The sequence below is a fragment of the Chionomys nivalis genome, chromosome 6, assembly GCF_950005125.1.
Source record: "Chionomys nivalis chromosome 6, mChiNiv1.1, whole genome shotgun sequence".
Lineage (NCBI taxonomy): Eukaryota > Metazoa > Chordata > Mammalia > Rodentia > Cricetidae > Chionomys > Chionomys nivalis.
The window spans coordinates 73,508,582-73,536,506 of NC_080091.1; the positions used below are offsets into that span (position 1 = coordinate 73,508,582).

General features: G+C 44.0%; 1 protein-coding gene across 1 annotated transcript in view; it reads right to left on the reverse strand.

Moving 5' to 3' along the window:
- Tec (tec protein tyrosine kinase) overlaps positions 1 to 27,925 on the reverse strand; it is a 105,138-nt gene that overhangs the window by 44,256 nt on the left and 32,957 nt on the right. The window contains exons 2-3 of the mRNA XM_057771684.1: positions 22,292 to 22,370; positions 20,008 to 20,193 (exon numbers count right to left, since the gene is read on the reverse strand). Of these exons, the coding sequence (XP_057627667.1) occupies positions 20,008 to 20,145 (138 nt within the window). The 5' untranslated portion in view covers positions 20,146 to 20,193; positions 22,292 to 22,370. The remainder of the gene's footprint in view (positions 1 to 20,007; positions 20,194 to 22,291; positions 22,371 to 27,925) is intronic.

Sequence of the window (27,925 nt, forward strand, 5' to 3'; positions counted from 1 at the left end):
TGCTGGCTCCAAAGCCCACACGTGCACCTGGGAAGCCAGCTCTGTTTAGGATGAGCAGTATCGTGTGAGCTTGCTGGGATGGCTCCAGATGCCATTCTGAGCCCTGCTCTGTACTCTGGCTGCCTGGCAAGACAGCTCTCTCCCGTTCTCCTTTCCTGAGATGGAACACAAAAGCAGTCTGCCACAGGCCCCCTCAGTCCTGGATCCTACATTCACCAGAGAAAGAGGGTAATATAATTATGCTGATAATAAACTAAAACCAGCTCATGTTAAAGCACAGACAAGTAATTTAAAAGTAAAAGTAGAAAATGCCATTGCATAGAGAAGTACATACATTGGGTGTTGAGTTGCTATCTGGGGTGGTGCCTAAGGATTGACCCTATGGCCTACAGCATGCTGGCCACTTCCACTGCACTGAGCTGTGTCCCATGTCCACACAGGGAAATCTATCCTAATCAGGAACAATGGAGTGGAACTAGGGAAGATGTGATTACTGAGCTGGGGCTGAAATGGATAGGACTGAGTCAGTCAACGGAGGGAGACGTGCTATAGAAAGAGAACACAGCCAATGCTTAGACTCCATGTTAGGATGCAGGAGGCACTGATGCCTTCAAGGACCAGAACTCGGGAGAGTAGAGGGAAGTGAAGAGGAGAAGGGATGCAGATGCCTGAGAGCCGACAGGCAGTGGCTACCCATCTGGGGTGTGTGTGGGATAATGTGACGTTCCTAACAAGTCATAGGGAAGCATGTGGTTCTATTTGTCTTGTTACCACTGTGTACAGCAGACTGGAGGAGAGGGGAAACAGGAGACCGTTAGCATGCACTGGTGTGGGAGGTCCTTCTGTCTATGTGTTGCCTTTATTGGTTAATGAATAAAGAACTGCTTTGAGCCTATGGTAGGGAAGAACAGAACTAGGCGGGAAAAGCTAGACTGAATGCTGGGAGAAAGAAGGGGAGAGTCAGAGAGAAGCCATGGAGCTGCTGCCAGAGTCAGACATGCCGAAACATTGCCGGTAAGCCACTGTAATGTGGCGATACACAGATTAATAGCTATGGGTTAAATTAATATGTAAGAGTTAGCCAATAATAAGCTAGAGCTAATGGGCCACGCAGTGATTTAATTAATAAAGATTCTGTGTGATTATTTCAGGTCTGAGCAGCCGGAAATGAACAAGGGGCCTCCTCCAACAATGCAGTGATTGCTAGCTGTCTACCATAATACCCATTCTCTATTAATGACAACCACTCGGAGGTCGGTATGCTGTTGTCCAGAACAAAAGAGTCTTGATGTGGGAAGGTCATTGGTTAATTAATAAAGAAACTGCTTGGCCCGGTAGGTCAGAACATAGGTGTGTGGAGTAGATAGAACAGAATGCTGGGGAAAAGGGAAGTGAGCTCAGACGCCATGCTGCTCCTCTCCAGGGCAGACACAATGAAGCTCCAGCCCAAGATGGACATAGGCTAGAATTTTTGTGGAGGTTCACCACCTCATGGTGCTACACACATTAATGGAGGTGGGTTGATAAGGATGTGGAAGTTGGCCAGTAGGAGGTTGGAGCTAATGGGCCAAACAGTGTTTATATGAATATAGTTTGTGTGTTGTTATTTCGGGGATTAAGCTAGCCAAGTAGCCGGGAGCTGGGTGGCAGGAAAGTGGCCCGCAGCTCCTTCTACAGAGTTTGTACCTATATCTGACCACGTGGCTAAGTGCTAACCAGTAAGATTGATGTGTGAAGCACAAGGGAAGATTGCTAAAGGTTCTGGTGGGAGAGGTCGCCTCTTGCCTCTGCCTCTCTTGCCTCTTTCAGCTTCCATTCAGATAAGATGGCTTAGAGTGTTGGTGACCATCACAGGCCACAGTAAAAGACCTAAGCTAGGATGATGGCAAGAAAGTCAGGAATCAAGATCTCTAGTTTGGATCCAACCCTATGAGTTCTGAACAGTTGCCTCCAGGCTTTACTTGCAACATCCACATTGAGAGAGGAAAAACAGTTTCTACATTTGAAGCCAGTATGGCACCAGGTAACTGAACCCTCATACAGATTGGTGTTACTATATTCACCTAAGAAGCAGCGCTGGCTTGGATTAAGGTGCTGGTGGAAATAAAGGGAAAATGGCAGGGTTGAGGTATACATAGGTAGAATCATAGAACCAGGTGAGTCCAGACTTCAGAATACATGGGGTTGAAGAACAGGGAAAATTGTCAAGACAAGACACTAACAGAAGCCACGGAAAGACAGTGTCTCCTAAGGCAAATGCCAACTGGGAAGAAACAGTGAGTAATGACCACATTTGGGAAGCAGGCCAGGAAAGGACAGCCTTTAAAGGGGACAAGAATCCACCAGAACAAGAGCCATGGAACTCACATGGGCAGACACTGCCAATCACTCACTGAACAAAGAGCCAGGGCCATCGAGAAGGCCCATGAATATTTCTTCCAGCTGTGCTCAAAGTGACAGAGGTAACAGGACCCAACAGAGCCTCACAGCAGCTGAAGAAGGTGAATGAAGGGATGGTGGTCGTGCGTGGTGACATGTGGCTTTAATAGCACCACTTGGGAAGCAGCAGCAGGTAGATCTGTGATTCTGAGGTAAGCCTGGCCTACATACAGGGTTCCAGGCCAGCCAGGGATACACAGTAAGACCCTGCCCACCCACTGCCCCCCAAAAGGGGGTGAGGGGAGTAGGAAGTTCAATGCTCTGATTCGGTGTTGTGTATATGTTTTCTATGGGTTTGAGAGTTATTAAGTAAAGAATTAGCAGACAATATGCAAAGATTAAGTTCTTAGGAGCAAAGGTTTTGAGTCAGACATGGTGACACTTATATTCCTATCCCTCTGAAGGCTGAGGCAAGAGAATCACAGGTTCGAGGCCAGCCTAGGCACAAACAAGAGTGAAAATTTGACTCAAACAACAACAAAAAACAACAAAAATTATGGCTTTTGTATACCACATGACAGGAAGACCTACTACATTTTTCTAAGTATAAAGAAGGTAACAGAATTGAAGCCTGTGGCTAAAATTTTCATTTCTACAACATAAACTCGAGCTGAGTAAGTATAAATAAGAAGCAGGCCCACAGTGATGACACAGAAATCCTTTTAGAGGACCCAGGAATGCATCTGATGTAGGTGGGCCTTCTGTCTATGTGTTATTTTCATTGGTTAATAAAAAGACTGCCTTGGCCTTTTAATAGGGCAGAAAATTAGGTGGGTGGAGTAGACAGAACAGAATGCTGGGAAGAAGGGAAGTGAGTCCGTCGCCATGAAGCTCCAGCCCAAGATGGACGTAGGTTAGAATCTTCCCGGTAAGCCTTGTGGTGCTACACACATTAATAGAAACCAAGATGTGAGAATTAGCCAGTAAGAGGCTAGAGCTAATGGGCCAGGCAGTGTTTAAATGAATATAGTATGTGTGTTGTTATTTCAGGTGTAAAGCTAGCCATGCGGGAACCGGGCGGGATGAAAAGCAGGCCTGCTCGCCTCTTCACTACATGCATCCACATTCAGGTTCATAATTACGGCTCTACCTGCAGAGACAAGCTAGGGGCAGACTGTGGATGGTCTCCCCCCGCCCCCCAACAGGAGAAGCAGGGAAATTATTCATGTATATCTGACCCCTGGAGCCAAGCCTTCGGCTCACTGAGCCAGCAGGAACTATGAAAAGAGCCCCAGAACACATAGCTTACTAAAGGTAGACAAACTGCCCCTCCCCGCCCCCCACAACACACATCCTGGAAGGTCCCTCAAATGATAATCTTAAAATGTTCATTACTGGTTAAAAGAGCTACACAATGACCGGGCGGCAGTGGCACATGCCTTTAATACCAGCACTGGGGAGACAGAGACAGGCAGATCTTTGTGAGTTCAAGGCCAGCCTGGTCTACCGAGCGAGCTCCAGGACAAGTCCCAAAACTACAGAGAAACCCTGTCTCAAAACCAATTTCAGTTAGGCATCCTTTAAGTTTTAAAGAAATGTAAGGTAGAGGGCAAGGCATTTTGTCCTCTCAAATCTAAACAAGTGCTCAAAACTAGAATAGGTTCAGGTACCCTGAGCATTCACAACAGCAACATCACTGGCTTCCCTCTGAGGCTCACTCGAGCCAGGCTTTGCTCCAAACTTATTTAGTGTCCCTTTCAGAGGCATCGCTTACCTGAGGGCATGCTACCCCTATAAGGCTGTAATTGTCATCATCTCTGTTTCACAGTTGAGGACACTAATGCTCGGTGTCACATGAAGTAGTGAGTGGGAGGGAGGACCACAGGATGTCAAGACCAGGGCTTTGTAAGTCGGTCAAAAACCCTGTTCTGACCAGCTCTCACAGCCTCCTGGCCTTCTCACCAGAGGAGTGGAAACAATACAAGACAGCAGGAGAAGAAGTCTTCCCTGGACCTGAGAGCTGAGAGGCAAGTGAGCTGCCCACAGGTCCATACTCTGCGAAGGAAACTCATAAGAAGTGGGAGGGGCCTCTGGGACAATGGCTGGCTCCTCCCCAGAGCAGCTCCCCCCACAGAAGAGTCCCTGGAATGTGCCCAGACAACTGGACACCCACAAAGAACTTGGTCACCTTCGCACGTGACCCAGACACAAAGGAAGCCAGGTGTAGGAAAAGACTTCACCAGTGTAGAAAGTAAATAAATCCGAGGAGAAAGCGTGTCTGGGGTTCTGGAACACAAACTGCAGAGCTCAGCTGTTCTGGCGAAAGCCTTGCATGGGGAAAAAGTCAACAAGAATTCAGTCAGGCTTGGGAAGTCACTCAGGGACATCTGCTCAGGCAGTCGGAATTCATCTCCCTTGGGAGGAACACCACAGAAACTTCCAAGCCCGGGGACAGTTACATACTAGACAAAGGCGCTAAACATGTGTGCACATCTGTTCAACTAGGCAGGCAAGCTTAGGGAGCCATGCTCCATCCAGTTCCCTACAGATCATAACAGACAGGCTCACTCCCTCCTCCTACCACTTCTCCCCTTCTGCCTCTGGTCCCTGCGCAGAAAACAGCACACTGACTGAGACAGACAGCTAGTCTTCAGAAGGCTTGGGGACGCTGTCACTATTCCCAGCTCTGAGTGACTCAATGGCCTGAAGCAGTTTATAAAAACAGTTTCTCTGAGCGCCTGCTTTCACCCTGGAAGTCTGGAGTTGGGGGCACACAAGAAAGAAGGCATTGAGTGAGTTTCAGTCCCTGCTGGGTTTAATTGAGCGTGTCTGAGGTCACTGCCCGGAAGTGGACTTTTGGAAGCTCACACCAGGGTCCCTTGCAGACTTCACTAATTGAGCCTTCCCCTCTTCTTCTTTTGGCTCTGCATAGTCTCACCTAACAAATGACAGACCTGAACACAGTAATGTACTAAATCTCAAATCTGCAAAGCACCAAGCCTGGGGTAGACTAGGGAAACTCCAACCCATAATACTTAACGAGCAGAAGAGTGCTCTGCTATAACGAAGACCCAGGCTACTTAAATTCTCACTTTGACTCTAATTAGCTGGGAGCCAGCAAGCTGGTTAATTAAGTCTCCTCAGCTTAGGATTTCTTTAAGACAGTACAGCCTGCCTCAAAAGACAGTGTTTAAAGAGCCGGGGTGGATAATAAATACTCAATCCTTTTCTCTCCAGACTAGCACGTGAATGGCACGGTGGCTTTGCAGGGCCCTGCATGCACAGTCGGGCAGCCTCAATGGAGCTCCCTTCATGCCCTCCTCCCCTCTGTTGTGCTGGAGCCACTGACAGCATCCTTACCTAGTTCTGTCCTCAACATCATGCTGTACATCAGATGGCAGACACAGTGGAAATACACCACAGAACTTGACAAAGCTAAAAACCAGGTCCCCCGGGTGCTAGACACTGATTTGTGCATCCGTGTGGGCTGGAAGCATCAGTCCTGCCAGATGAGCTGCACCTATAGCCATTTTTTTTTTTCTAACTAAGGTACATGAAGACACTCAACAGTGTCTGCCTAAGGCAAAACAACAGCGAGGCACCGCCTCACGGGAGGACGCGAGTACACAGGCGCAACAAGAGCGGTGGAGGATTTGCTGAACACAGGTGTGATGGATGTCACATACCTGTAAGGCACACTCTCAAGATGCAGAGGGAGGAGGACCACAAGTTCAAAGCCAGCCTAACACCAATAAACAAAAATTGAAAAAAATCAAGAGAAAACATAGTTTCTCAAAGGCGAAGCAATTCAACTTCTATAGAGAAGAGAAACGAAAGCCTAGGTCTACACAGAAACATGAATATTGACAGCAGGTATTTACAACAGCCAAAATATAACAGTAATCAAAATAGTTATTTATACGAATCAACGAATATGGCACACCAATACAAGAGAGTATTATGTAGCCAGAAAAAGGGATGAAATAGAAACACATACTACAGCATGAATGACCCTAGACACCATCAAGCTTAGTGAAAGCAGCCATGAACAAAAGAATACTTATCGTGTAATCCGATCTCTGGAACAATCCAGTCCAGAGACAGGAAGCAAGCTGATGGTTGGTAGGAGCTGAAAGGAGTGGGGAACTGAGGCTTTTGAGTTTTCTTTTTTTAATGGAGATAATTTCTGCTTGAATTGATGGAACTGAATTTTTGTGGCTTTTATACAACAGTAAGGTCACTGACTTGTTCCTTTAAATGGTTACAATAGTAAATTTAGGTTATGCCTATTTTATCACAATAAGAGGAAATATAGCCGGGCGGTGGTGGCGCACGCCTTTAATCCCAGCACTCGGGAGGCAGAGGCAGGCAGATCTCTGTGAGTTCGAGACCAGCCTGGTCTACAGAGCTAGTTCCAGGACAGGCTCCAAAACCACAGAGAAACCCTGTCTCGAAAAACCAAAAAAAAAAAAGAGGAAATATATACGTGTGTGCACGCACACACACACACACACACAAAAGTAACTGGACAAGAGATTGGTTAGATGTCTGAACCCAAGAGGGCACTTGCCTCCAAGCCAGATGACCTGAGTTCAATCCCCAGAACCCATTGTAGAAGGAAAACCAACTCCTGCAAGTTATTCTCTGACCTCCACACAGGCGACCTGCACATTGGTGCATGTGTACACGATACACCAATACATTCAAAATTGTAATTTAATTTTAGAACAAGAGAGCTAGACAAGCCACAAACCACAAACACAAGTATAAAGCACATACAGACGATGATTTGACTTAGAATATATATTTATATCTTGTAAAAAGTAAATGAAAGCAGACAGCCTAAGAGAAAAAGGCCCAATGGACACTTTAATCGCGAGTAAATGCAAACGGACCTTGGACTCTAATTTTCTTAAATCATAAGGTACCCACCACTTTCCACGGTGCAGCCTCCCTTAACAAACATAGCGTGTGGTCTTTCTTAAGGAAGAAGCATGGGTAAGTGGACTGGCAAAGGGTGCCCTTTTCAATGTCTGATACCCAGAGCCAGAGGAAGGGAAAAGGAAGGAAGTACACACACCAAGGTGGCCAGAGAAGATGTCTAAGGAAGTCCCCCTGGGTGGAACAGTCAGTGTGGTTTAACAGTCAGTGTGCTAGCCAGAGAGATAAGACAGCTTGAGGCACCTTACCAAATGGGAGTGCACCTGACTTGGCTGTCCCTGGGGTCTTCACTTGTGAGTCAGCGTGACAAAGTTGTGAATAACTTACAGGCATCATTTATGGGAAGGCTGAGCAGATGGAGCCACATGGGTACATATGCAGAGCCTCTATGCCTCCAAGGATCTCTGTATCAAGTTTTTGCATAGAAAGGAACCCGGAACTCCTCCATAGGCACAATGGCACCACCGCACATCTGGAAAGCCGAGAGTCCAGGGTAATCAGAAAGCCACAGTGTCCGCAAACAACCCTGCCCATGAGGATGAGGAACGAGAAGTGCAGGTGGGGAAGCCAGGCTGATTTCCCTGCAGAGCCCAGGCAGTATGAGAAAGTCGCAAGACCCCACAGAGGTAGAACTGGGGTCCCATCAGACTGAGCTGAACTGGACCCAGGATCATTCTCTCCATTATCCCTGCTTCTCTCATTCTGTGACAACTGACTGGTCCCCCACTATGCCCAGGCAGATGAGCTGAACCCCATATTACAAAGGAAAGCACATGACTCCAGTAGGTTACACCTCAACCCTCCATGAGGATCAAAACGTGCATGCTGCAGTCTCATCAGGAAGGAATGGGCCCGTTCACGCGCCTTCCTCAATACCATAGAATAATAACGGGGAAGGCCTTCCTCACAACAGACTATGGAGCGCTAGCAGTTTGTTAAGCTTCTTACTCACATTTTTACTGAATAAACAGCTATATTGTCACATTTCGAACAATTTTTCTTTTGGGAAATTTACCAACGCATTTGCTAATCTTAGAGACTGTTTTCTAAAATGAGAAAAAAAAAAGTTAAGCCATAAACAGCATTTTGTGCCTATAATCCAGTCTTGGGGGGAGGGCGCAGTTCAAAGCCAGTCTAGGCTCTATAGTGAGTCTAAGACATCCCTGGACTATATAAGAAGAAAAAAACTTAAAAATTAAAAGCAAAAAAGACAAACATAAAGTAGGGTTAAGAAATAGGTAACAGTCTCCTGGTAATCATTAAACCTCAACAGGTATCTTGGAGGTCCAGCCTGTTCACAGAGTCCCAAGCTAACAGGGTCAGGATACAAAACTATTCATCCTATTGTGTTCACTGGTGAGTGGCGACGCGTCTCTAAGTCCCCTTCTGCCTGTGCTTTGCTACCTTTTCAAAACAACTCAAAATGTAATTTCACTTTTTCAAATCGTCATGTGATGTCTTCCGGTGGCTGCTTGCATACAATAATGTCTGCTTTGTACTCTGGGAGAGACTAACATCAGTAAATGCTTTAAAACACACACAGACAACAGCCTGCTTCTAAATTTACATGATGGATGTCCTCTAAACAACAAAAAGGAACTAGGCAAGAGTGGCAGCCACCGTGGCAGCGTCTAAAGCTGTTTCTGCCTTCCCTGCATGCTTACTGCTCACAGCACAGGCTCACCAACAGCAGAAACTTGCTGGAGTTAACAGGTGTGAAGTACTGCCTGGCACGCTTAAATTATTAAACAATTTGGGGCCTCGGGGAAATTATTAGGTGCTGATATTGGTCAGGGAAAACAGGAGCACGGATAGCACAGGAATGAATGTGCAGACATTCAGAAAGAGTGAGGTGTTTACCCAGGGAATGTCCAAAAGATGAGAGAGAAGGGACTGTGGTGCTTACTTCACAGGGACGAGGTTCTTAAGCTAATGTCTCTGGGCAATCATCAATCAGATTATCCCCTATCCACGCCCTCTTCCCCAGGAGCTGGTATTGAACCCAGGGCCTCAGGAGTCACTGGCTCTCCCACAGGGCTTCATGCTGATCCTGCTGGGATCTGCTACAACTTCACCCCACCGCGTTACCTGATAAGGCAGAGTGCCCTAGCTTGTTTGCACAACCCACACTTCAGTTTCCAGAACTCAAGTGGTGTAATCAGAAACCGAGCTGGTCCAGGCTGCCTATCAGTTACTGGCTGACCGGAAGCAAATCACTTCCTTACCCTGAGTTTTCAAAACTGGACGGTCTGGAGGTCATTCTTCAAAGACTCTTTGGCTCTGAAAATGTATAATTCTCCATTACGACAACCAATCAATCACACCTTTGTATGAGTATGTATGTATGTATTCAGTACACACATGGGTCTAGGGGTATAAAAGCTCCAGACTCGCCAAGTCCAACTTCACCCTCAGTGCCTTTGTGCATGTCCCCTTAGCATGAAATGACTTCTCTCTGCCTATCCTTTCTTATGTTCCTGCTCTTGGAAGACCATCTGAAAACCCTTACAACACCTCCCAACCTCCTATACATCAAAGAAAAAAATCACAACAGTTTCTATGTTTGCAACTAAAGCATATTCCATTCCATAAACAGTCTCCCAAGGCAACTTTAATCATCCCTATTCTGTGTGTGTGCATGTGTGTGTGGTGTGTTAGTGAGGTAGGGTGTGTGTGTGTATGGGGGTAGGATGTGTATCCGTGTTAGTAGGGTAAGGTGTGAGTGTATATGTTAGGGGTAGGGTTTGTGTGTGTGTTAGAGGGGTTGGGTGTGTGTGTTAGTGGGGTAGGGCATGTGTGTGTTAGGGGATAGAATGCGTACGTATGTGTTGGGAGTAGGGTGTGTGTGTTAAGTGGGTAAGAGTGTGTGTGCGCATGCGTGCGTGCAGGCACGCCTCTGGTGTCAGTCCGCACCATCCCTTCTCTTATCAGCCAACACTTAGAGGAAACTGGGGATCCCAAGGAAGCAGCTTCAGGCTCTCAGAATCTGTAGCCCTGCAGTTCCTGAAACAAAATGCCTGTTATGTGAACTGACAGCAGAGTACTTTGAAAGGGATGTCTACAGGAAATTGACACAGCTGTGACAAAGACAAGGCGGCAGGCAAACGGGAAGAGAGAGGTGGAGAGAACCAATTGGGTTCAACTGTGCTACTTCCCAAACTTTCTGGAAGCCGATTTTCCATAATTGCCTTTGTCCCTTCAGCAGTCTTTTGAATATATTCAGTGGGGAAAAGAGAGCTAAATAAAACTTCGATGCAAACTTGACTTTTGGTTATCACTAAAAATTGCCGAGAGCTAGGGCTTATGAAAATTCAACAAAGGAAACTTTGATGGGAACCATTTTGCTGATTTCTGCTGCTCAGAGCTACATAGTATAAATAAATTAAACCAGACAATATCACTTATGCGAGAAAATGTTAATTTTTTTTTTCCTTTTCTTTCTGATTTTTTGAGACAGGGTTTTTCTGTGTAGCTTTGGAGCCTGTTCTGGAACTCTCTCTGTAGACCAGGCTGGCCTTGAACTCAGACATCTGCCTAGCTCTGCCCACACCAAGTGGATTGAGAATGGAGGAGGAAGAGGATACAGAGACAACAAACAGTAAAACCTAGTGGCACTTGAAGGAGATGTGACTACAGAGTCGGCTCCAGTGTCTGGATATTGATCTCTGTACAGTGGCTATAAAAGAGTGTCCATGTGGGGCTGGAGAGATGGCTCTGTTAAGCACTTGCTCTTGCAGAGGACCCAGGTTTGATTGCCAGCACCCACACGGTGGTTCACAGCTACCCTTAACTGCAGTTCTAGGGGACCTAACACCATCTTCTGACCTCAATGCGAGTAAAACATTCATATAATATAATAAAATAAATCTTTTAAAAGATATTTTAAAAGATCTCAGCTTCCTAAGTGGACAAAAAGTTTAATATTATCGAGGGAAAATAATTAATTTAGCAAATTAAGGTAGTGTCAGACCTTTAGACTTCCAATCTGCCATCTTGGTGCTTTTAAATGAGGCAGAAGGTCGGGTACCAAGGAGAAGACAACAGATAAAAGTCAAAGTTGGAAGAAGAGACAGAAGGGAAGCAAAATATAAATAAAAAGCTGGTATAATACTACTTTATTTCAGAAACAGAGAGATTCAAATGGTAATAAAATAAGTTTTCATGTAATGATACAGTTGATTCTGAGAGCGTGAAAAATATCGTATTGGACTTGGAGGCAGAGGCAGGTGGATCTCTCTGAGTTTGAGGCCAGGCTGGTCTACAGAGAGAGTTCTAGAAAAGCCAGAGTTACACAGAGAAACCTTGCCTTAAAAATATAATAATTACACTAACCACTGTATTAATCATGAAATACAAAAATTTTTGCTCATCCATGATTTTGCTTCCTCAAGTTTGACTACCTGGAATCAATCATGGTCCAAAATTATTAAATAGAAAATTTCAGAATTAAACAATTAATTTGTTCATCTATTTTAGCTTATGTGCATTGGTGTTTTGCCTTTATGTTTGTCTGGGTGAGGATGTTGGGTCCCTTGGAACTGGAGTTACAGAAAGTTGTGAGCTTTCATGTGTGTGCTGGGAATTGAACCCAGGTCCTCTGGAAGAGCAGTCAGTGCTCTTAACCTCTAAGCCATCTCTCCAGCTCCAAAAACTAAACAATTTATAAGTTTTAAATGTAATGCCATTTTGAGTGGTGTGACAATATTCTATGATATCTCAGTCCATCCCACCTGGGACATGAACAACTCATCATCCAATGTATCTATACTGTATATATCACAGATTAGCAGCCAACTCAGGTATCAGATCAATTGTAGTAATACTAAAATATTTATATTCCAGTAGCAATTTTGTTATAAAAATTATGATTCTTCTGTTTATTCTTAAATATTAGTAACTCTTTCTATATATACAATTTTCATTAAGCTTTATCAGAGATACGTATGCATAGGAGAAAACAAAGGCATGGTTCTAGTCATGGTTCCAAGTGCACCCTCCCAGTGTTTGCTGCAAGTCTGGGGTGAGGGGTGGGCTATGACATCTGGAGCAGTAACTCTTCAGTGTAATACAAATGTTTTCAGAGGGTCTGCAGCAAACGGGGTTATTTTCCCATTCTATACCAACTTCCCAGCATGCATGACGTGCTGCAAGATACAAACCTTCGGAAAGGGACTAGAAAGCCCATATACCTGAGGGTTCCACTCGGGGATGAACTAATTTACAATGGAAGAAACATTCATCTTGGTGGCTCTCATCTCTGTATTACTAAGAACTTCTAGGTTTCCAAGCCTAGTTAAGAGAACACTCCTCATATGGCCCAGGACACCCTCCAGAACACAAGAGTTTTCCAAGGCATGCAGCAGTCTGTGACATCATAACTGTAACTGATGGCTTCCATTGTCCTGTCAGGGAATCCCAGTGAATCAAACATCTGGTGGTCACGGATAAACCCATTCTACCTGATTCTGGAGTAACAATCTCCCTCGCTCACCTGAATCCATTCAACTATGTATGACGAACTGAGTGTCCACCCTGTACCATAGTCTCAGAAATACAAAGATGAGCAAGTTATGATCCCTGTCACAGCCCTTGGGAAGCTGAAAAGGAGAAAAAAGTCTTTCTTTTTCATTACCTTACAATTTAACTCAGTTCTTTTTTTTTTTTTTTTTTTTTTTTTTTTTTTCTTACTATTTTATAGTTTTATTTTTTTTTTCTTGCTGATTTTTTTATTAATTAATTAATTTAATTATTAAAGATTTCTGCCTCTTCCCCGCCACCACCTCCCATTCCCTCCCCCTCCCCCAATCAAGTCTTCCTTCCTCCTCAGCCCAAAGAGCAAGCAGGTTTCTCTGCCCTGTGGGAGGTCCAAGGACCACCCACCTCCATCCAGGTCTATTAAGGTGAGCATCCAAACTACCTGGGCTCCCACAAAGCCATTACATGCAATAGGATCAAGAACCCATTGCCATTGTTCTTCAGTTCTCAGTAGTCCTCATTGTCCATTATGTTCAGCGAGACCGGTTTTGTCCCATGCTTTTTCAGTCCCCGGCCAGCTGGCCTTGGTGAGTTCCCGATAGAACATCCCCATTGCCTCAGTGTGTGGGTGCACCCCTCGCCGTCCTGAGTTCCTTGCTCGTGCTCACTCTCCTTCTGCTCCTCCTTTGGATCGTGAGACTTCAGTCCAGTGTTCCAATGTTGGTCTCTGTCTCTGTCTTCTTTCATCGCCTGATGAAGGTTAATATTCAGGGGGATGCTTATATGTTTTTCTTTGGGTTCACCTTCTTATTTAGCTTCTCTAGAGTCACGATTTATAGTCTCAATGTCCTTTATTTATGGCTAGAAACCAAATATGAGTGAGTACATCCCATGTTCCTCTTTTTGGGTCTGGCTCAAGACCCAACCAAGAAAGAGAATTACAGGCCTATCTCACTCATGAACATCGACGCAAAAATTCTCAATAAAATACTGGCAAACCGAATCCAAGAACACATTAGAAAAGTTATCCATTATGATCAAGTAGGCTTCATTCCAGAGATGCAGGGCTGGTTCAACATACGCAAATCTATCAATGTAATCAACCATATAAATAAACTGAAAGAAAAAAACCATATGATCATTTCATTAGATGCTGAAAAAGCATTCGACAAAATTCAACACTCCTTTATGATAAAGGTCTTGGAGAGATTAGGGATACAAGGGGCATACCTAAATATAATAAAAGCTATTTACAGCAAGCCGACAGCTAACATTAAATTAAATGGAGAAAAACTCAAAGCCATCCCACTAAAATCAGGAACACGACAAGGATGTCCACTCTCTCCATACCTCTTCAATATAGTGCTTGAAGTTCTAGCAATAGCAATAAGACAACATAAGGGGATCAAGGGGATCCGTATTGGAAAGGAAGAAGTTAAGCTTTCATTATTTGCAGATGATATGATAGTATACATAACCGACCCCAAAAACTCTACCAAAGAACTCCTACAGCTGATAAACACCTTTGGTAATGTGGCAGGATACAAAATTAACTCAGTTCTAAAACTAACTGCACAAGCTAATACATACTCATGGGCAAAGGGTAGAGTGGATCTCCAGATTACTAGGAACTTCTGTTTGACTTCATTCCAAACCACAACTTCCCACAACCACTTCTTCAAGCTCGAGAATTTTCTAGAATTTAGCAAGCAACCCTGTTACTACTGACATAATAAATGAACAAGCAAACAGAGTGACAGATACATAGGGCAGGGGCCACAGAGGGGCCAATCCCAGGAGCTCCTGTCTCCATGGAGCTTGTGTGATGTGACACCATCGTCCTGGCATAGGAGACTCTCTGGAACCACCACATCAGATGTGTGGAGACGAAAATGAAGTTAGGCATATAAAAAGATACAATCTACATAAAATCATTTTAAACTCCATACACAAATTGAAAATGTTACTTTAGAGCATCCAATTAGAGGCAGACTAGAGAAAAAAAAAAAACTGTTCAGTGGGAATGTTTTTTTCAATACCAGGAAAACTCAAAACAGTTTTAACTGGAAATAGTAAAATATCCTCTACAGTAAAAATTTTATCTGTATTACAGAGAACACAGTAATAGTTCTCTTTCTTTTCTTTCTTTCCTTTTTTTCCTCTTAACCTAATTTTTCCTGGAGCAGCAAAGTGGTTTCAAAGACAGGCTTTGAAGAAACAGTCCTGCAATTTCTTGCAAGAATGTGCAACCTCTAGTATGGTATGGCACACCCTATGCAAGGTTCTTATCTTTCTTTGCCTTGGTTCCTCATTCTGAAAGGAAACCGAATAAGCCGTGTGCGTGAAACAAACATACTCAGCATTGCGGCCAGCACATACCGTGTTCCAAAAGTCACACCGAGAACACTAGGCTAAGAAAGACCTGCTTACAGTGTCGGCCACTGGTTAGTGTCTGGCAACTTTGACATTTCTAAAGCTGGTCAGGGTGGCTCGCTGTACCTCAACCAACCACGAGTATGACTTGTGCTAAACAGTTGCTTTCCTTCTAGCACGTGTAATTTTGGGATCTACTAAGACAAACACCATGGGTACTGAAGCTATAGCAATCTTCCCTCACAGACCTGCTCCTTGTCACAGTATGAGAGGATCACACACATCCTTCATTGTTTGTACCTCACCTGGTGCCTGGAAACTTGGCTTTTGTTTTGCGTTCTCCCGCTGTGATAACTCACAGCTGAACTGTGAGCAAGCGCTGTCTTAGTTGGTGTCTTAATTAGGGTACCACTGTGGATGACCAAAAGCAAGTTGGGAAGGAAAGGGTTTCTTTGACTTACACTTCCACATTGTAATCCATCATTTAAGGAAGTCAAGACAGGAGCTCAAACAAGCAAGGAGCCTGGAGGCAGGAGCTGATGCAGAGGCCATGGAGGAGTGTGCTTGTTTGTTTGCTTGCTTGCTTACTTGCTTGCTTGTTTCATGATTTTCTCAGCCTGCCTTCTTATAGAACTCAAGATCACCAACCCAGGGGTAGCACCCACCCACAATGGGCTGGGCCCTCCTCCATCAGTCACTAATTAAGAAATGTCCTACGGGCTTACCTACAGCCTGATTTTACGGAAGCATTTTCTTAATTGGAATTCCCTCCTTTCAAATGACTTTAAGCTTGTGTCAAGTTAACTTAAAATTATCCAGCACTGTTAGGAAGCCCTCATTGTGACTCTAGGCATGGAGGCGGAGCAGGAGACATTGGGGAATATTTGTATACACTGTAAAGACGTGTCTTTGTCAAAGGCGCCTTCTGATTGGCTTAATAAAGAGCTGAATGGCCAATGGTTAGGCAGGAGGGGACAGGTGGGGTTTCCAGGGAGAGAGAGGAAGAAGAGGAATCTAGTTGTGTGATTTTAACCAGCAGACTCGGACCAAGTTGGCCATGCAGTACTGAGAGGAGGTAACTTAGCTGCGTGGCAGAATGTAGACTAAAAAATATATGGGTTAATTAAACTATAAGAGCTAGCTGAAAATAAACCTAAGCTAAAGGCCAAGCTTTCATAATTAATGATAAGTCTCCAAGTCGTTATTTGGGGGCTGGCAATCCAAAGATAGTCTGACAAAGAAACTTGCTTGGGGCCCTGCCACACTGTTCAAGCCCCTCTGACCTTACAGTGTATTTGTAGTGTCCATGCTGCCCGCCACAGTATTGCAGGCAGCAAACCAGCCACAGAGCACCACGGCCCAATCTAAAGTGGCCTGCTTCCTTAGCTAACAACTGTTGCAAAATTCGCATACCACGTGGTTTCTTTTATTCAACACCTCACCATTTTCTCTTGCCAGTATCCAGTAGGCATTTTTCTTGAACAAACTCCAGTCTTGCACTCCCCTGACTCCCATCCCCATGTCACATGGAGCCTCCCCAGGAATGTCAAGCAGCCTAGTCCGTCTGTCATCTGGTTCCCTGAGTAGACAGCAGCATTGCTCACGAACTTCCATGGTTTGTGGTACCGTAAGATGGTGTACCATAAATTGTCATGATCTCTGCTTCCCAGTTCACTGGAACATGCACAGACGTCAACGAATTAACCACCAAAAGAGAGAAAAGGCAAACTGAAAAAAAAAAAAAAAAAAAAAAAACAGCCCAAGGTAACCTGAAACACTAGTTCCTCAATATGAGACTTCCAGGAGATATTTTAACCGGGTTTCTGATGATCTGTCTAAAACAGAATCTCTTGAGAACTTTGAAAAGCCCCGTAAGTGAAGTCAGCAGGAACCGTCTCAGGAAAGGCTTTTACCGTCGTGTTGCTGGGATTGGGTGCAGAGAGTGAAGGAAGGGTGGACATCATGATTAACTCCGAGTTCTAGCAAAGGCCATGAGGGGACCAAGAATGGGACCACTGAGCAACAGACAGTCTCTTCACCAGCTTTCGTGTGAAGACGGAAGAGCTATAGAAAATTTAAATGTCTCAAGTGATTCCAGTGGTTTTCACAGCCCAGCTCTAGAATCTTACTTTCTAACTCAACAGGTTCGTGGGTTCCCCACCTCACTCTGCTTTTGAATAGTGATTCGAAGAACAGAAACAAAAAAGCAGAAGGTTCATCCACTGCAAATGGGCACCGACACATGCCCCCCAGACAGGGCAGTGATGCCGGGGTGAACTGTCTCTAGGATTTTCTAGAAGATGGGCTGAGAGGTGCCCCTCGGAAGTCTTCCCAGTATTGTTAGTAGTTATTTCAAGAATTCTGATTCTTATCAGAATCTAGTCACTGTTTAGGGGTGGGGATCTAGTCAGTGGTTTGGAACATGCTAAGCACACATTCTATCTAGCACCTGGCTACATCCCTACCCCCACTAACTACTGACTGTGAGAGTCAATAGATCTGTGACCAGTCACTAAGGAATGCCAGCCCATTGACAGCAGAAATCATGAGAAGTTAAAATGCCACCCCCACACATTAGAGGAGCTGGGGGGGGGGGGCGGGAATCAGGAAAGGAACTCAGCTAGTGGCTGGGGTCCTGGGGCCGGTGAGTCAGAAAAGACACAGACTCGGAGTAAGGGTGGGAAGAGGGACTTCTACACGCGGGACAGCCACCTCAATCCGCCCTGTACGGTTCTCACCATGACTGAGTCCACCCCATACTCAGAGAAAGACTGGGATCTGAAATAAGAAGGGATCCCTGCCTATTGATTCTGCTTAAACAGTCGGGGTACCTTTAACTTCACACAGGTAACCTTCCAGATCTATAGGTTCTCAGTCCACAGAATCAATCAACTCTGGAAAATACTTGGAGGGGAAAAATGCATCTGTTTGAACATACACAGACTTTTCTCATGCTGTTATTTCCTAAGGAATATAGGATGAGTATTTTTATAGCATCAGTATTGTATCTGGTATTATAAGCAATGTACAGGTCATTTAAAATACACAAGCAGATGTGCACAGGTTATGTGCAAATGGTGCACTATTTTATTGAATAGATTTGAGCATATGAGATGGTGGTGAGAGGAACCAGCCCCTCACAGACATCCAGGACCAACTACAGTCTAAACATCCTCAGAGTGAGTTGACCACTGTGCTGTACTTTCTCTTTCTGGGTACGGTGTTTTGCCCGTATGTGTATCTGTGCACCTCATACATGCCTGGCTCCCGCAGAAGCCAGAACAGGCCATCAGAACCCCTGGAACTAGAGGTAACAGCTGGCTGTGAGAATACATGTGGATGCAGAGAATCAAACACAGGTTCATTGAAAGAACTGTCAGCGCTTTTAACTGCCAAGCCATCTCCCGGCGCTCCCTGTATTTAACAGTATCAGAACATATTTCTAAGTTGACAGTGCAGGCTTCTGTAGGTTTGGGGTTAGTAAAGTGCCACCTTTTACCACTCTCACTGCTGTGTTTCTATTCCTCTCCTGAACTAACCATATCAAATTCAAGTTATAACAAATCATTGCCATACAGCAAAAGCTTACTCTTTCCCTCCAAATCTGCTTGCAATTTTAAGATAATCCCTATTTCTGGTAATTCTTATCTGAAACCCTATTGGATTTATGAACTTCTTGGATAACAAAAAGAAATGTAGCATACATATCATAAAATATGACACTTCTCAGTAGGACTAAGGTAGTCGACATAACCAGTCATATTTATAGTTCTAGGCACACCTATGTATGTGTTCACAGTGAACAGGATGAAGAGTGAGCATGGTCTCACCTCAGCTCTAGTTTTACAGTAAAAGTTTTGAAGCTTTGGTTTGCAATATTTGGGGGGTTTTGAGTTAAGGGGATCTGGTTCTGTGGGGTGTGAGTCGGAAGAATAGCACAGGTCACGGTGGTACGCTACAGCAGAAATGGCAGAGCCGAGATTGTCCAGGAAAAGCAATGCCATTCTGTACAAATGAAGGGAAACCAAAACACGGAATAAGAAAACGACAACAAAACAAGCAAAGCAACATCTGAGAGAAACGCGCGGACTGAGCCCAAACACCAGGCCCACCAGACATTCGCCATCCTCACCTGTGCTGTCAAGAGAAATCCAGTTCCTGGCCATTCTCTACACCCCAAAGGAATTTCTAGAACAGAAGACTATGGCAGTAGTAAAAAGACCATGTCCGCCATGGCAAGATTTTAAATCGGCCCAGAGAGAGTCACTCATCCACATTCCTTGTAGAAAGCTAGAAGCTGCCTAGCCAAAACCCCTCCCTCCCTCACTGTACCACAACACCCCACATCAGGAGCTCACGAGACACCGCTTCTCTACTTTCCCTGCCCCAGCAAAGAACACTGCAGGAGATGCTCAGCATCAAGAGTTGAAGAATTCTCCTGCAATCAACTTCAATAAATGGTTCACCAAAGAACTCATCAGCTTCAAGTAATGAAGAAACGTTCACACAAAGCAGCTTGGGCTCTGAGACATAATATGATGGGTTGTGAGGAACAGCCATGCACTCGGCACACCTAAAAGATTCTATAAGGACCTACAACAAACAGGAAAAGCAGGAATGTGTTTTCTCTGGCAGATTAATATTAGTTCTGACACCAAATGCATAGCTATGTATCTTAACCTATAACGAAAAACTTGTGCCAAATTCTAGCACATGCTAAATCTCACCATTCAAGTCCAAATAACAACAAACCGTAACCTCAAGTCCACTACCTAGGTGAAGAGCATCATCTGCTCAATGGTACCGACACTGAATGAGGCAGAATAGACTGTCTCCTACCTCCGCTCGACCCTCGTAGTAGGTTAACACGGACTTGGTAAGTACAAAAAGTCTCTCTTTGTAGTTTAGCGGGGATGTCTTCTTTTTCTGCTGGGACCGTTTAATAAGAATCTCTTCTAGGATAGTGTTAAAATTCATCTCGGTCTTCTGGTTGCTCTTTTTCCTGCCATTGAAGATCCTGGGATTCTAAAGTAAGAAAATAAACAGTGAGAATACGGTGTTAATTTTCTAATGCTACTGCAATTTTAAATTACGAATAGAGGCCCTCCTCACCCTCCAGCTAGGAGGGTCTTAAGTATCCAGACTGGATTGTGCAAGGCTCAAAGCACTTCCTCTCTTAGCTCAACCTCCATCCTGCCCAGCCATTTCCTAGGAAATGCTAATCAAGATTTTCCATGATGATGACGGTGATGTATGCCTTTGTCTCTCCCGGTATCCCTCAGCTCTCTAATACGCTCTGCTATTTGACTTCAGAGAACAAATATCTCAGACAGCAAAGTGCATTCCACTGCCTGTATTGTTGGTTTAGGATGCAAGATCATGGGATCTGAAACACATGCCAGAACACACAGCATTGTTGTAAAAGGGGCAGTGGGCTGCGTTCCCAGCAGCCGCCCGGCTAGTTTACACCCAAAATAATTACACCACAGCATAGTGATCTGAATGATGAATGAGCATGGTAGTGGGTACAATCCACACTAACTGAGTAAGGATGCCATCTGGACCTGGCATCAGAGCGGTGTCAAAGGGGAGCTATAGGGATGGCCCTTGATATCTCTATTACTATGCTCCATGATGGCTCCTATCCAGACCTCGAAAGAAAAGAAGCCCACCCAGTCAGAGCTAACCTTCCTCAGAATGACCTACCTGGATACAAAGATCAGTAGTCCTGTACCTAGAGCCTTGAAACTTAAACAAGAGCTGGTGAGGTGACTTAATTGGTAAAGGTGCTTTCCTCCAAACCTAATGACCTGAGTTCAGTCCCCAGAACTCCCCATGGTGGAAAGAGGAGAAATGACTCCTGTAAATTGTCTTCTGACCACCATGGTATGCAGAAAGAAAGGGAGGGAGAAAGAGAGAGGAGGGAGGGGAGGGGAGGGGAGAGGAGAAGAGAGGAGTGAAGGAAGAAAAGGGGGAGGGGAGAGAAAAGGAGGGAAGAGAAGGGAAGGGGAGGGGAGGAGAGAAGGAGAGGGGAGAGGAAAGGAGGGAAGAGGAGGGGAAGAGAGGATAGAAGAAACTTGAGGAAGGAAGGAAGGAAGGAAGGAAGGAAGGAAGGAAGGAAGGAAGGAAAGAAGGAAGGAAAGAAGGAAGGAAAGAAGGAAGGAAGGAAAAAAGGAGGGAGGGAGGGAGGGAGAGAGGGAGGGAGGGAGGAAATTAAATTCTCAACCATTTGAGAACCCAAAGGTTCTCAGAAGAGGCCTACAGATTCTTCCCTGAGACAAGCTGAATTAAGGGCAACTACCCCTTTCCTTGCCTTCTCCATGTCCTTTCAAGAAGTAATTGCATATCAAACTACAGAAACAAAGGGAGTCTCTAAAAGCGCATGCAACAGTTACTTGATAGTGTGGCCAGAGACTGGATACTGGGCTACTAAGGAATTCTATCATACCTTCTTCCAACCTGATAGTTTCAGTGTCCTACCGCAACTACACTCTCTTACTCAGTAACCATCAACCACTTGGGCTCCTCTGATGTCTATGAGGGTTTCTCCAACAGCATAGCCTGTAAACATCCACCCCTTCATTTAGAAGGTATGTTAGGGTCAGAGTGAGGTTTAAATGAGAAGCAGATAGTAAACTTACTGTGAAAATGCCATGCAAATGTCTATTATGGTTATTGTGGCGGTTTAAATAAAAATGGCCCTAAGTTCATGGAGAGTGGCACTATCAGGAGACATGGCCTTGTTGAAATAGGTATGGCATTGTTGGAAGAAGTCTGTCTCAGTTCATGTCCTGCTGCCTGTCAATCTGTATGTGGAACTCTCAGCTCCTTCTTCAGCACCATGTCTGCCAGCACGCTGCCATGCTTTCCGCCATGATGATAACGGACTAAACCTTTGAAACTGTAAGCCAGACCCAATTAAATGCTTTCCTTTAGAAGAAAAGAGTTGCTGTGGCCATGGTGTTTCTTCACAGCAACAAAACCCTAACAAGACAGCCATATTTACCTCCACCATCATTTCCCCAGCTCAGAGCATCCTCACTCACAGCTAGACAACAGCAGCACCTTCCCAACTGGGCTTCAATTACCGACACTCCTGCCTCATTTAATTCTAACTACATACCCCTTCTTCCTGCTGAATCAGTCTCCAAAGTTCCAGCGGGTCAATTCATTCGGCAGACATCCTTAGGGTCACCCAACTCCTGCAGGATAAAGTCAACACTTAGTCTGACTTTGAAGAGGTTCACAGTGCAGTTGCAATCTGACATCCGATTTTCTTTTTGACTCTTCCCCAGTCACTCCAAATACAAATATGGCAGGGCCACCCCTCACAGTATCCATTCCCTGGTCTACAGTACACTCTCCACTCCTCCCTCTCCATCTATGACAACTCCACCAACTCAGAACTCACCCACCTGATGCAATCCATTCCCATGTCTCTAGATAATGGCAATCTTCCAATATCTGTACCCATAATCTCATTCATGACAAAAGTAATCATATTCTTCCATATCTATAACAATGAATAAAGCTTAACTTCTCACCTAGCTATTAATCTACTAACATGTACATTGGAATCCTCAAAATAAATTTTGAATACAGATATCTAGATTCTGTTTTCATTTTTCTTTAATATTTTTTAGATCTGAAGTGGGGCCTGGACATCATAATTCTATGTGCAGGTAGAACTGTGAGCCACCATCTTAAAGGAAGAGCCTGAAGCCTTGTGCTTCTTTTTACCACTTTGGTTCTTATAGCAGACGGTTCTCGAGCTGGGAACTAGGCTGGAGACTTTATACACACAGAGACAGACTGAGACACAGGACACAGGTCATCCTTGAAACAAGAACGCCAACTTTATTGTGTTCAAGGGCAGCTTATATAGGGCGCTGGCCATGTCCCAGCTCTCGGGATCTCTCAGACACAGGCCCACCAGAAACCACTCTCCTGCCATCAAGGTCTCCTGCTCAGAGCAGATGCAGGCACAAGTAAACAGGTTATTTTGCTCAGTTCACTCCAGCAGGCAAAGGGTCTGAGGCAGGCAAAGAGAATCAAGGGGCCAGGGGTCTGTAGCCCCCAACTCTTGATAAACAATTACAACCTGGACCCATTAATCCATGTGCATCTTAACTTGAAAATCAAAGGCAATCCATTCTTTTCGCATCTAAGTTGGTCCTCTTGCTATATTGTAATTTTGGCCTGTTCATTTGGGTGTATATTGTGAATAACAACACTCAAGACGTTGAGGCAAGAAGATTGTAAGACTCAAACCAAACCTAGCCTACATAATAAGGTTCTGTCTCAAAAATATAGAGATAGCTAGAGATGAGATAGAAATACACATGGGGGAGATAGAGGTACTCTATTTTGTTTTCCTGAGAAACTATTGGTATGCAAATTCCACTTCTTTAGAAATTTTTTTATAAGATGTTTCCAGGAAGGGAAAAAAATGGCTCCTTAGGGAAGATTACCAGGGGAGAAACAAGTTAGGCTCTAGACACATGCATGTGTTGTTCCAATCCAAAGAGCAACTCCTCTGCTACCCATGGCGCACAGATTTTCGGAAGGCACCAGAGGACAGCTAGAGCATGACTTAACTGCAGTTCTAGAAGCAAAAGATCCCAACACCAGAGATAAGAGAAATGGCTATTTAATGACTTCACGGTGAGGAGGGAACCAGGCAATCTGATTTATTGAGAGACTCATAGTCATACAGAATCATACCATGTGAGCTGAAAGAGATCTCACACATCACCCCCTTTGCCTCACAAATTAGAAAACTAACGTTCAGTTAGGCGTATTGCCCAAAGTATCACAGACCAAGATCAAGAAAAATGAATCTCTCCTGGTTCCAAATGGACTCTTTGTACTATTCCACACCACACAAATTCACTGCCTGGTAATAATTATAGGTCAATGGAAAATTCTGGCCAGCAAAAGCCATTGTCCTTTGTAGGGTAGAAAGGAAGTATATCTCTACTCACGGAAATGTCCAGTTAAAGTGGCTGAATATACCCACTGCCGTCCTGGAGAATCATGAAAAACAGCTATTGTATTTACTTGTTGTTATTAAGAAATTAACACTCTGAGGGACTGAAGAGATAGATTAGCGGTTAAGAGCTTGTGCTATTCTTGAGGATGACCCAGGTTTGGTTCCCAGCACCCATTTTGTGGTTCCAGGGAATCCAACACCCTCTTCTGGTCTCTACAGTCACCTGCATTCACACGCACATATTCTGCCCCCTACACAAACACATAAATTAAAAAACAAAAATATTAATAAGTTTAGAAATAAATAAAAAATTTAAAAAGAAATTAACACTCAAAAGTAAAAGCCAGAAAAAGATACTAAAAAAAAAAATTTCAGAAACTAGAAGACAAGTACATGCTAGATCTAACAAAGGGAGGTACAGAGAGGCACCTGAAAACAAATAATTTTATACCTGAAAACCTCTAGATAGTATAAAAATTAAGTCACCAAGTCCAGGAGCTCTAGAAGTAGTGGTAAAGAAGAAACTGAAGCATGTGTGTGTGTGTGTGTGTGTGTGTGTGTGTGTGAGAGAGAGAGAGAGAGAGAGAGAGAGAGAGAGAGAGAATGTGTGCATATAAGGATGAGGGTGCAACAGAGGCCAGCAATTAACATCTGTTACCTTTATCAATTGATTTCTACCTTACTTTTTGAACAGTGTCTCTCACAGTACCTGGAGCTCATTGACACACTAGCCAACAAGCTTCAGAGATAGATCTGCCTGCCTCTGTCTCCCCAGCTTTGGGTAGCAGGCGTGCACTTCTATACTTTTTCTGATGGATTCTGATGAACAGAACTCAGGCCCTGATACTTTCACGGTAAAGACTTTACCAACTGAGCTACTTCCCAAACTCTCTAAAGGAAGGAACTAGTTTTTCAGGGGAAGGGGGTGAGACAGGCTCTCATTATGTGATTCTGGTTGGCCTGGAACTCTCGATGTAAGTCATGTAGGCCTCAAACTCACAAAGCACCTCCATGCCCAGCCCCAAGAGAACTTCTTGCAGGTCTGTTTAAGACATAAAACATATTTCCTCCTCTGTGTCATAAGTCTAGGTAGATAGCCACTTCCAATTCTAGGAAAAACTAAAGGCTTTTGGGGTTTTTTTTGTTGTTGTTGTTGTTATTTGTTTTTCTTCATGAAACTTAAGACAGAAGATCTATCCTGAGAGAAATAAAGACCTGAGGCAGGGGTACCATGGGAACTAATGTCAAAGGGTCTAAGCACATACAAGTGAATTTTGATCACCTAGCTCTTTCATGACATGTGGTCCAGAACATTGGATTCAAAACAGACCCAAACAACTAGCACTATTTAAACCAGGCACAAGGATGTTCTTCCCAGAAAAAAACACAAATACATCACCTTATAGTCAGGCCTAGTACCAACAAGGCCCACAAACACAAAATGAAAGAAAGCTTAGAATCACCAAAGAATTCCAGAAAGATCTTAGTATCGAACACATTTGACACAAGGTGGAGACATAGCCAAAATAAGCAATAAAGTGTCTCGAGGGGGTGGGGGTGGGCACTGAACATCAAGGGGGCAGACATTAAAAACTCAAAAGAGTTAAAATACAAGAAATAAAACAGAAAACCAAGGAGACAATGAATTGGGAAGAAAACACAACAGCGTTAGAGAGCCCACCAGAGGTCCAGAGTATGAAACTCAGGAGTTCTAGAATAAAACAATGAGAAGAGAAACTTTTTAAAAACAGTTAAGACGTTTTACCAAAATAAAAATTATATCCAGATTAAAATATGACCAAGTCAAGCTACATCTTATAAAATTTCAAAATTATGGAAATAAACAGAAGACTCAAAAAGCTTAAAAGTGGGTAATAATAGAAAAGATCAAAATTCAGAGTGGTGATCACCACAAGCAATCCTGGCAGCTCAGAAACAGAGGGTTTCTGGAAACTGAGAAAATGGGAGAAGCATCATCAGAAGACAATGGATTCCTAACTTAAACTCTAGACTCAGCAGACTACCAATAACAGTACAAGATCATAACTAGTACAGCATTCATCTACGCAAGATTCTGAGTTCTTTGCCTCCTCTGTACTCTTCTGGAAAACTACCTGATAATGTGTTCTACCAAAATGAGGCAATAAACACACAGAGAGTTCTGGAATCAAGGATTCTAACATGAGAAAGGGCAAGAAGACCTCCCAATCTCCCATCACGATGAAGGGAAATTCCAAGATGGAACAAAATGACATTCCAAGATGGCAGAGAGCAGCAAGCAAAGGGACCAGCCTGTCCAAAGGATCAAGTTAGCAGGCTCCTGGGAAGAATTATTCTAAAAGATGAGACTAAAATAAGTTAGCTAGAAGGGGAGAGAGGAGGAAGGAAGAGGAATGGGGAAACAAATGTAAGCCAGGCGGTGGTGGCGCACGCCTTTAATCCCAGCACTCGGGAGGCAGAGGCAGGCGGATCTCTGTGAGTTTGCAGCCAGCCTGGTCTTCAAGAGCTAGTTCCAGGACAGGTACCAAAAGGACAGAGAAACCTTGTCTCGAAAACAAACAAACAAACAAACAAAAACACATTCCTATCCAAACAATTAAAATGAGAAGGATTTTTTTAAAAAAACTTAGCTAGACATAATCAATGTAAGAAATAAAACTAACTAATGCCAGGAAAAATTTTTTAAGAAATCATACAGAAAAGGCATACAGAAGCAACCACAGTACATCCCAAGCCTGGCTATATAGATAATACCCATAGCATCACAATAATGTAAATAATAAGTAATAGTCTTGCTGCAATTATAAATGTTTCCGGAGGGCAGGAAGTGTGTTTCCGTGTGGGTGGGAGAGTAGGTTGTGCAAGAGAGCCACTTTCTCTTCGGTAGTGACAGAGGTGGAAGAGGAAGTAGAGCAGAACACAAACTTGAAATATCGAGTAACACGAGGTGCCACCCATTATCAAGAGGTTACCAACAGATAAAATTATATAGATCAATTTGGCTTTCTGTGAAACTGCTGAGTGGGGCAGACTCTGCTCCGTGAAATAGGGCGAGAGCGCCCTCGGGAAACTGTAGAAGGATGGACTTGGATCAGCAGGACACGGAAGCCAATCAACAGGTTTAAAACTACAACACTGAGATCTCTTCATTCTGGTTAATTTTCTTAGTAAGATTTAAAGCAAAGAGGACACTTTCCCAGACAAACTAGAATCTCCTGTTCTCAAGGAAAACTAGACTGCGTAAAGATCTGCATGCTTAAAAAAATATCTGCATGCTTACTTAAAGTCTTCGGGTTGATTATGTGGCACCGTAGTAGAAGTGACTCCATTTTGATTTTCTCAGACTAGTCGAGAACAGAAGCCCAACCCCAATCAACAGCTTCCCATAATTTTTGTTTAAAATGATATATTGTTCCTAAAAAGGTTAACAAAATAAACATGATCATCTCTGACAGTCAGAAAACATTAGAAAAGAGTGGAGTAACAGATGTGTGTTCTCTCTTCTCCAGAGGCAGACTATCTCACTGCCAATGAATCAGTTAAAAAAAAAAAGTCTACAAAAACACCCAAATACAAACTGTGATACTCGTATCTGTCAAGTGCTATGGAATCTAGATCAACATAGGAAAGGAAGCTCAAGACAAATTTCCCCAGAAATAGCCATCTGTGTCCTGAAAAGGTCACCAATGACCTTTCAATAGTCAAAGTGGTGCCTGTGAAATACAGAAAGGTGAGCAAACCACGAAGAATGGTCCTTTACACAGA